Raw genomic sequence first — 10,655 nt, 5'->3', positions numbered from 1 at the left:
ATGACATCATCCCGGCGAATGCCCTCAGCGCCTTCACGGCACCGTGACAGTCCCGGAGAACGCCTCCCCTCGCCTTGCCAGGCCCCCTGGGATGAGCCGCAACTCCCTCCGCATACCTACCCTGTTCGGCTGGGGCCGCTGCCATCCTGCCGCCTCCACCTCTCGCCGCCGAGCTGATGCAACAGCGTGCCCGGAAGCGGCTCCCGCCTGGCCCCGCCCAGCCCACCCTACGCTACTTCCGACCTGTGGTCGCTATGGCAACCGGCCCGCGTCTCTCGGCCCCGCCTTCAGCGCGCCTTCCCGCCTCGCGAGGGGCGGCCGGGCGGTCGTCGCGCGGCTGGGCTCGTCTCAACCGCCGCCATTTTGTACGTGGGGTTCTTCTCGCTCCCAACACCGCCCCTCCGCCAAGAACCAGCTCCAGCCTTTGTCTTCACTGAGTTTTTATTGCCGTACTTTGAACAGAACATTTCGCATGCCACGTGCTCCCACCACAAATGAAATGCGATTATCTCGTAAACAAAAATAAGGCAGTTCAGTCAAAAACTGCAGCAGGTGTTCTCAGCTCCACAGAGCGTGGGAAAGGTGGCTTCTTTCCTCACAGCTTCACAAAGGAAAGGTAAACTCAGAAGCTCAGAGCTCCTAAATTGCTGCTGGTACCTGAGTTTCACATTGTACTACTCAAAAAACAAACAAATAAACAAACAAAAAACAAAATAAAGTGAATATTGCTTCTGGAGTCTTGTCACAATTCAGCACAAGATGTGTTAAACGACTCCCAGCCCATGTGCAGGTAAGAAGGGCATCACATCCACACCACCACAGTTACCAGTAGTTTACAACATTCTCACTTCTACAAACTTCCTATATACGTACAGGAACATTTCTGAAGTTCACTGGGAACGTTAAGCTGTAGTTTCTATTTTACTTATAATGTTATTACTTGTTAAAATGTGGACTATTTTACTGTAAGCCCTGGTATCTATATCCCATAGCTCATCCAATAACTTAATAATAGTTTGTTTCTCCCCCAATGTGTTTTTCCAGGTGAGAAGCATCTGATAAGATTGCTCGTCTATGTTATTAGGCCACTTATACTCAATTTTATCAATAACATTTTCCTCCAGATGAGTTCTCATAAGCTTCTTCCATTTTTTCACTGGTACTATATTTATAAAAGCAGAAAAGCAATCCATCTGTTCTGAGAAGGAAAAATAAAAATAAAGCATATTAGTTTAAGTTCTAAAATATAGTGGGTTTTTCCCCTGCAACTAATATACACATTTCCCAATTACTTTTTAGCAAATGCATGCACAGACTAAACAGCAAGATTAGGCTTGTCACCTAAGAAGCAGTAGGACAAACAGGCTTCCTACTTATCTTAAGAAACTAAAGGTACCAGTCTATACATCTAAAAAGTACTTTCAAGACAAAATATTATTCAGTAACTGAGGTTTTAGGAAATATTTCATTGACTTGCCTGTTTTTGTTTACTCTTAACACAGCTACTCAACTGTAGCCTTTAACCACCTCACTATGCTGTCAGTGTAGGCATGCCATGCTAACACTGGCAGTAGCAAAGCCTATCACTGATATCCAGCACCTCAGCTTGCTGGTTACTTGTAGGGCTTTGATGCAGTCTCACATATAATAGACATTTGTCAGAACTCCAATTCTGACATGCACCTCAGTCATTAAAGCAGTCCCACTGCTGTCGCATAGACTTATTTATAACATAGTGACAAATTCTTTACTGTGCTTATTCTTCAAAGTAAGACTGTATTACACTTCCAGAAGATCTATGCATCAAAGTAATCTGCCACAGTGATTATGACTTTACTTAAATATCATAATAATCCTTTTTCAGCATCTTTCATTCAAATGAAAGCCTTCTAGACTTAAGCAATGTTTATTAATCTCCTTGAACTATTCCTTCAGTGTATACTAAAGCCAACAAGAAAAAGCAAATTCAAACTACTTGGCCATTTGTAGAATACCTACCTTTTTGAGTGAGATCTTTAACAATTATTTGACACTTTTGCTTTTGTACCTGTGATAAAAAAATTGGACCATTACTGTAGCATGTCAGAACACTTAATTCACAATTACTTCTGAGCTACTCAATAGATTACTTTCAGTGTATATGCGCCAATAAGAGAGTGAGGAAAGCTTCACAGCACAGCTGAAAAAAATTGAGTAAAGAAAACAGCATGCTGAAAGCAGCTGTGCTACTTACTATCTAAGAAGTGAAGCAACAAGGCAACATACTTGCTGTTATTGCAAAAGAAGTGCTCTTGTACAAACACTGAACAAAAAGGTGAGAGGTACGGCAGATTAAAGGCTGAACTGAAGTTTGCTTTCCCAAGATATCATTTCCCACACTTTCTATTGTATCTTTTAAGCAAAGGCTCCTCTTCCTTATAATACTGCTTGAAAACAACATCTATTACTCAAGGAAGAGTGAAGAGGTCAATTCAAATTATACCTATATCAGTAAAAAAACATTATGAGATTATTTTTCCCTCACTTACCATAAAATATGCTGGCATCTTAACACCCCTTATTTTACACCGGGCATTTGGTTGAAAAGCAGGATTACAACTATTTATTGTAGATGATGAATAGTTTTTGATCCTCTTCCAACATTCTTGTGTTTGGTACCACAAGTTCTTCTGTGGGACGGTGCCTCTCTCATAAGACACTCTCACAGCACTGTTTTCCTCTGGAGATGTGTTTTCCACTTCTAAATTAACACTATTGTATGCTTGACCCTCTGGGTTCTCACCAGAGTTCTCACTATTTGGAGGGGATGCATTATTTTCAGGTATCTTCACTTCTGATAGAAGTGTATCATCTTCGTATGTCTATAAGGAAAAAATAACTTATTTTAGAAGTTTCATAGACAGAGCTCTGTGGACAGTTTAGAGGAAGAAAACAGAATCACCAGTATCAAAGAAAAAAACAGGAGAGGTGCTGATGAAGTTAAAAAAATAAGCAACACAGCCTTTACAGATGTATTTCAATCAGTCTTAGAGCCGAAACTCTTCACCCTGCTGAGTGTTCTGCTTCCTCTAGACTGCATCGTAACTCTCACAATCTATCCACAACAACTGCAAGGAATTTTTCTTTGTACTTCCACTGCTTGCTCTTCCCTGGGTATAGAAGAGGCATACCCCTCCTGAGCAGGAAAGAGCTCAGTTGCTACAGTGCACCTGAGCTGAAATGACCAATCATCCTGCTAACAGGCTTTAAACCTATCACCGTATGACAGTTGATGCTTTCAGAGCTTTGCTGAACTGACAGACCATTATCTGCTCTCTGTGAGTGTACTAGCATGCACTTGTTTGCTTTTAAGTAGTTTTTCCTCACATTCACACAGTAGACTCAGCTCAAAGTATGTACTAGAGCAAACTATATCTTTAGCTAGGGGAATAAAGGTAGGGGGAAGTATCACTTCCTGCATTATCAATGCATTAATTAAGCCTGTGACCACACAGTTCACCTCAGGGTGACCGTGACCCACAGAGAGTAGTAGAAGCATGAAACAGACCAGCATGTATAGAGTTTATCAGCTCGTGTTGAAAGCAAAAATTTTCAGGCAGCATTCATTTATTTATTTGAAGTAGAAAGTAAGGACAAGAATTAATTTTTTCTCCCGTAAGGCTTGATTTTCAGGTACGTTCCCCCCCCAAGCAACTGGACACTTTGTTTGTATGAGGTCAGTGGCCACATAGCACCAGCACACATAGGCAAGGATGTGACAGGAGCCACCCCACTCAGCACACGTGTAGTTTGGCTCTATCTTCACTGAATCCATTTTAAGGATGCAAATGAAATAAACGATCTGCTCCTATCTACCGAGAAAGTTCTTATATTGGTCACCTAAAGATTACAGGCTTACAGCATGGTTGACTTACAGCTGCTGATCAGTTTAGGAAATAAGATAGCAGCAATATACTCACAATGTATATGTTTTACTATACAGTAAGTTCACTTACACTCTCAAGGACAATGTGCTGGTGCTTCAAGTATCTGATCTGAGGACCATACAACTCTCCAGTTATCTTAATTACAGTAGCATGAATTCTCTAAGTACATGGGCACTGCAAGTCATGCTTGTTACAGTTATTTTATAGGTAGGCACCATACACAAGTATGTGATTACAGTCTACTACAGTTTTATTCAAAAAAAGTAGTTATTTCTGCCTGTTCCTATACTACACCAGTTTGACCAGGTATTTTGCCATGATCCTTCATCAGCTTCTACAAAAACATGAAGTGCTGTGAACCTGGCCAGGGTGCAGGAAGAGACAACCTGCCAAAACCTATTGGATGATTCATATATTTGAGCCACTTATGGACCTTAAAAAAAAAAAAAGGAAGAGTTTAAGGTAATGTTTTGACGACTTTTCAATTCTGTCCCTTCAGTCTTCAAATATTTGTGACATTTAAAATGCATTTAATTACTTGAAGCGTTTAACTCGTAAAATTAGACAAAAGCTCATGCATAAAGTGAGTAGTACTTGTATCGGATAAGACACAAGAAAGATAGCACATACTTTTTTTCTGCTATATGTGCTGTGAGGAATTTGGATCCTTTTTCTTAAATTCTGAAGACATATTTCAGGGCCTGGTGTTAAGCATCATTAACTACTCCAGTGAGAAGAACAAACTCCTTTATATCTTGCTATGCAGTTAGGAGTGTAAATTCTATTTAGAAGATTCTAAGTAGAGAAGCTAAATACTAGAGTATTTAACTAGTCTAGCCTTATCTCACTAAGTACAAGACTAGAAATCATGTAGTTCAGTTGGAAGGGACCTACAGAGATCATCAAGTCCAATTGCCTGATTACTTCAGGGCTGACCTGAAGTTATTAAATGGCATTGTTTTTTGACTGTGTAAAAGTAAGGTTCTTAAACAGTCCTTGACTAAAGGGTGGCCAGGATGAAAACAGCTTTATCAGCTAAACATGCATCAGCAGCAAGCCTTAGTGTGGTAAGCCACTTGCAGGGCTATCATCCTGAACTGACACTGAGCCCTGAACTCCTTGATTTATGGGACATCTTGGATCAAGGCATTAGACTGTAGGTCCTGCTTTGTAGCTTGCAGGAGACTCAGTTACTTTATCTGCTGACCACAACGAGTAATCTTATAGTCTAGCTTTCCTTGCATTTTGAGTGTATTTCTGAGGAATACAAGCATGAAGTAATAAATAACCAATTGAATCAAAGCATTGCTCTGCAACAGTTTGAAGTGAACACTTGTACTTAGCCTATTTCCTCCCTTACCCCCCCCCCCCCCCACGTTTCACAACATCGTGGACACAGGCTCTGTAATATTTCCAAAGCAAGAACCAGAAAGGCCAGCTTCAATGGAAGTGAATACATGAAGTATGAATCAACTAGTTGCTCCTCAGGAACACATCCCACCAGAGGAATACAGGGAGACAAAACAAAAAAATAATAATCAGGAACTGTGTATCAAGCAGTTAATCATGCAAAACTTCATCCTTTATATACTGACCTGGCTCCTCTCTTCTTTGTCAGATAAAGCGGCTGGAAAACAAAATTAAAGTTTAAGATACTTCTGGGAATTGCTGTAAATTAAACACAGCTGAACTCATGCAGTAGTTATATATAATAGACTTTTTACATAAGCCAGAGCTCCAGAACCAGTCACTTAATTTCTTTGAAGTGACAGACTTTACATGGAGAACTGCCCTTCCACTAACAGTGGAAACAGTGACAAGCAGTCCTGCTGCATGAGACAGATCTCAATATGCAGTTTGGGTTTTAAGCCCCTCCTTCAAAAACACTCTCCCCACCCCCAATCCTATGCCTCTTAGACATTTTCATGAGCTATTGCAATAGCTCAAGAAAAGGCAGATGTTGTTTCTACTGCAGTAAATGCAGTAAGCCATGGTTTGAATAAAGTTTACTTTAGAACTTCCAGATCATTTCCAACATCCTCATTTAAGCTATTCACAAAAAAACTTCAACATGCACGAAAGGAGAAATATTTCTCAGACGAATTTATGTCTCTATTAGAAAACATTAATTGACACTGGACATATCAACATTTCTATTAAGTTGTTGAAATGGTCCAAGGGCAGTGAAATATATGAAAATCTTCACAGCCAAATCCAATGAATATAAGTAACCAGTGATCCGATTAGTTGCAACTTCTTGCACCCTACCTCTGAGCTCACCATGCAGATTTTTCTTATACCTTCATTAATACTATGCAAGTAAATGAGGATCTCCCTTTATACACCCTGTGCTAAGCTTTGAGGCTAAAGCAGCCATTCAGTTAAAGCCTGTAAGTTTTATTTACTGGATAAAACTGCTCTTCATTTTACTCAGGCCAAACAAGCTAGAGCCCATATGATAATGTCAAGAACAAGGATAGCCTGGTGCACATTCTGCCTATTTCTGCAAAGGATACTAATAAAGCAGAGTTACCTTTATCACTCTTACGCTTCCTTATTGCACAGAACACAAGCAAACCAGCAAAAAAACCAGCAACCGAAATTATTACAGTCGTCCAAGTAAGATATTTATTTCCTGCAAATGAAAATGAATAGAATTAGAGTTTGAAGCAGTTTTCAGACGAGATAGTTGTGTGAGCCCTCCTTGTTACGGAACAAACTAAGCTTCACATTAGTATAAGGCCCCAGCTACCCTGTCGTGGAAAAGGTGCTGGGTATTTCAGCTGACCTGAATCCAAATACGGGTTTCCACTGCACATCATTATCCCAGTAACAGCAGGGGATTCTGTACAGTGTCACAGTACAAAACCCACTAAGCTTTCAGAAAAGAGAACATGCAAGAAATGAGAGAAATAAAGTACACAAAAGATGGCATTTAGGTGCTATACTTTCAATAGGGCCCATTCCTTCACCCCTGGAAAAAAGTCACTATACACAGCTTCTCAGACATGCTAAATATTAGAAGTGTTTGTACCATCCACCACTTGCAACAGCATCACTGTTGATACTCCAAGAACCCTGAGTATACCTGTAGCTTCTCACCAGTGTAACCCTTTCCTTGCAGTGAAGTTTAAGATATTTGTCTCTCCAACTCATTTGGGAACCTGTCTCTATCAGATAACTCCCAGGCTCAAACAGAAGTAATCTTAAGTATGCTACAGTAGTTCAAGCTATTTTATTTAAGACTGCTTCTGTGTCATTATCTACAATTCATGCACCCAATAGACAAGCCAAGTAATATCTGTGTACCAGACCTTGATCAGGTAAGCCACATTCTAGGTCCATTGTAGCATTGCAAATCCGCACAATTTCTTTCTTTTCTGGACACCTAAAGTCAGTGGCAATACAGAGGTTTTTAGAAACGTTTACAGCTCTTTCCATGCAGGTTCATTTTCTGGCAAAGCTTAGAAACATTAACAGAACAGATGACATTAGGAATTCATCTTTTAGTTTTAAAAGATCCTACGTCAATTAAGTAAAAGCAAAACAGATAAAGCTTATGTATGTTAGCCTCTAAGTTGAGAGAAAAAGAGGTAGATGCATTATTCATTCACAGTCAGTTTCCTTCAACAGGAGGTTCTACCGCCCTGAGTTTCAGGGTGACTGCTACAAAACTTATTCAGTTATCGATATGGGGGACAGCACTAACCTAGAGAGACAAGAGAAGTGTAAGCATACAGCCATATGCAACAAGACAGACGGGATCAAAATCCACAAGTTCTAGGTTTCAACCTCATGTATTTTGTCATCTAGAACTCAGAAGCATGACTAGCACCATTAGGCTTCAAGGGAAATATTTACAGGCAAATAGCGCGTGGTAGGCATGACACAGATTAGGCCACAGCTGTTAAGTCTACTAGAAAGAACATAGTTGCTTCAGTACCCTATTTAACTTACATTTGACTGCATTTCTGACATATTTCACAGCCTTCAGCAGGGCAAAAGTATCCCTGTTTGCATTGGCATTCAGTGTCACTTGTCACAGTACAGATTCTTGAAGTTATCTGGTCTAGAAAACAGAAGTCAGAAAACAAAGTTGTGGCTCTGTATAACTGCACAAGTCATATGCTGGTCATAAATGTGATTTATATTTTTTCCAACTTCAATATTCTCAATAACTAGAAGTGCAAAAAAAGTCTTACTGCAAAGATTAAGGGGCCTAAAGTTAAAGATTTAATTGAATTTTTTCTTTGTACCGTCTTTGCACTCTCTGCACAGCAAGCATTCTTCCAAGCCATTTGCATGGGCAGTGTAATCTCTTCCTTCGGTGCAAGAGGCACATCTTCCACTTGAATGTGGAATACTGCAGTGCTGAGCAACATAAGTACCTGTGGAAGAAGAGAACTGGTGGCCACAGCAGCACTCTCAGAATGTTACAACATAAAATCATTGTTTAGTCAAAGTTCAACCCTTCCTGCAAGCAAACAGCCCAGCACAGGAACCAAGGGGCGCCGTATGGTCGGGAAGCACGATTACAGCAAAGGCATCAGCCAGCCAGGGAACAAATGATTCATTACAGCAGCAAGACATTGCTCACATGGCAAGTGCCGTCTTGCTGGAAGGGACATAGCAGGCACAGGGAGATTTGCTTGTGCAACAAAAACAACCCAGGAATCTCTCTTTTCCATCCAAGTTCTTTAAATTCGGCCTAGAGCTGCTCTGTGATACTACCCAAAGGCAGGGTATTTCTCTGCACAAGGCTGTGTTAACTGCACAAGGAGAGAAGCGGGGAGAACAAATGCAAGGCAAAGTTCCACCCGCAGAACTATCAGAATTCCCCTGGGCCAACTGTTAGAAACAAAGAAGCGACCCGACTTTGAACACTTCATCCTGAGAATAGGCAGAGATTTTTCAGAACTGCTGCCAAGGCACCTCACCCGGCCCTTGTTGCGCAATGTCCCGCCACGAAACGGAAGCCAGCCCTGGCAGCGCCGAGGAACCGCCACAGCACCAGCTGGGCCTGTGCTCCTCCCGATGGAATGCGGAATAGCGACCCAGCCACCTGACATAGGGGGGAAAACGGCCGCTGCCTTCCTGAGCCTCACCTGCCGGGCACAGCACGCAGCAAATGCTTTCGTACAAGTACTCTCCCTCTCCGCAGACCTCTGCGCCGCTTCCAGGCATTGTCAGCAGCGTAACCTACAGCAGAGACCAACAGGTGTTTTCAGGTGATTCATTCTGGATAGCGATCTCTGGGAGATGGTTCTGAAAGGGCTGGAAAACACGCTCACGGGAAGCCACAAAGGAACCCAGACTAATTTCTGTTAAATGCTCTGCTCACGGCGGTAATTACAGTCACAAAGGATAGGTTAGGGCAGCACCACGCTTAGAGCGGCAGCTGAAGTGCTGTAGGAAAGCAGCTCCGCCACTCCTCCCTCCTCCCCCCCCCCCCAACCTCCACTTCTCCGCTCATTCACCGGCGGCACACTTCGGAGGCTGTTTTGTGCCTCTTAGAAGGGATTCGTTTCGCTCTCCCTCGCCACATTTACTGTGTTACTTTAATTCAGAAAACTCTTGCGTCTTCCGTGAGACAACCAGAGGGAGCGCCCAGTGAATTCTCAGACGGCATTTCTCCCTGGCTCCATAATCTTCAGCAGAAGGCAAGTTAGTAAAACATTACTAAAAAAACATAAAACATGAGAGTTACTGCAGCCACACAAGCGTTAGCAGTAAGCTTCCATTCTCCGAAAGAAGCCCGTGTGGCTGCGCGGCATCTCCCGCGGAGCGGCACGAGGAAGGAAGGCAGCCAGGTGCGCGGGACCGGGCAGACGGCGTGCCAGAAAGCGGTGAACTATGGCAGAAGAGGGACGGGACGGCCCCGAAGCTCCGCTTCTGCCCCGCGAGCGGCCGACTTAAAACCGAGAGCGCTCCGCTCTCCTGCCGCTCCACTCTTCTGGCCTTCTCCCCTCGAGACACCGTAAGTCTTCCCCATAATTGCGGGCTTCGCGAACCCCTCAATTTCATAATTAGATAACGGAGTGCTATTAAAGAGTTCACTCCCTCTTTGTCGCTTCCTTTCCTGCGAGGAGAGGAAGAGCCGCAGCCTCTCTTGGGCTACTCCAGACGTCCCGCACCTCTACGGGCTCAGGAGAGCTTTGTTAGCGCGGCTCCAAATCCCGAAACTCAAATAAGAAAGGGAGTTACTAAAGAACTTCTGTCGGAAGCAAAGGCAAAAAACTCCATGGGGCAGGTCGGGCCAGCTGGCCCAGGCCAACGCGAGGGAACACTCTCCTCTCCTAGGATGAGCCGGGGCAGACAGCGGACGGGCATCAACACCTCCCCCCGCTCTCCTCCCTCCCTCGCCCCGGCCACCTCACCACGCAGCAGTCCCACCGCCCGCGTTCCCACTCGCAGCGCCCAGCACCGCTTCAGCGCGCTGACCTCCGCTCGCGGCACGACTCGACGTGAGGTTCCGCTGCCTCCTTTTATAGGTCCCCCCCCCACTCTAGCCCCGCCCTTCGACGCCAGGGGAACGGGACATCGGGCGGCAGCTATGCAGCTGTATTGAAAACGCGCTTGAGTGGGGGAAAGCGGGAGGAAGCTGGGTTGACACGGTTGAGATCGGAGCGGTCTTGGCTTCCACGAACCTCACATCCTGTGCTATAGGGCTGATTGCTGATCGTACAAAGAGAGGCAAGGCTAGGAGAATTGTACAAACGTCACACAGAC

At 43.6% G+C, this 10,655-nt stretch overlaps 1 protein-coding gene across 2 annotated transcripts; it reads right to left on the bottom strand.

Moving 5' to 3' along the window:
* Window positions 1-696: 696 nt before the first annotated feature.
* On the bottom strand, window positions 697-9,323 carry LOC100539605 (tumor necrosis factor receptor superfamily member 6-like). 2 transcript variants are annotated; one of them, XM_010711050.3, is made up of 9 exons: window positions 9,032-9,323; window positions 8,183-8,314; window positions 7,884-7,995; window positions 7,241-7,314; window positions 6,460-6,561; window positions 5,522-5,553; window positions 2,529-2,861; window positions 1,999-2,047; window positions 697-1,198 (listed from the first exon to the last, which is right to left on the bottom strand). In XM_010711050.3, exons 1-9 carry the CDS (start codon window positions 9,108-9,110, stop codon window positions 903-905), a joined length of 1,209 nt encoding a protein of 402 aa, XP_010709352.1. In that variant the 5' UTR covers window positions 9,111-9,323; the 3' UTR covers window positions 697-902. The 2 variants fall into 2 exon arrangements, with proteins under 2 accessions (XP_010709352.1, XP_010709353.1); XM_010711051.3 differs by having other exon boundaries at window positions 972-1,193.
* Window positions 9,324-10,655: the final 1,332 nt, after the last annotated feature.

The sequence above is a fragment of the Meleagris gallopavo genome, chromosome 5, assembly GCF_000146605.3.
Source record: "Meleagris gallopavo isolate NT-WF06-2002-E0010 breed Aviagen turkey brand Nicholas breeding stock chromosome 5, Turkey_5.1, whole genome shotgun sequence".
Lineage (NCBI taxonomy): Eukaryota > Metazoa > Chordata > Aves > Galliformes > Phasianidae > Meleagris > Meleagris gallopavo.
The sequence above is the reverse complement of the archived record's forward strand: the minus strand, read 5'-3'. Positions and strand labels throughout refer to the sequence as shown.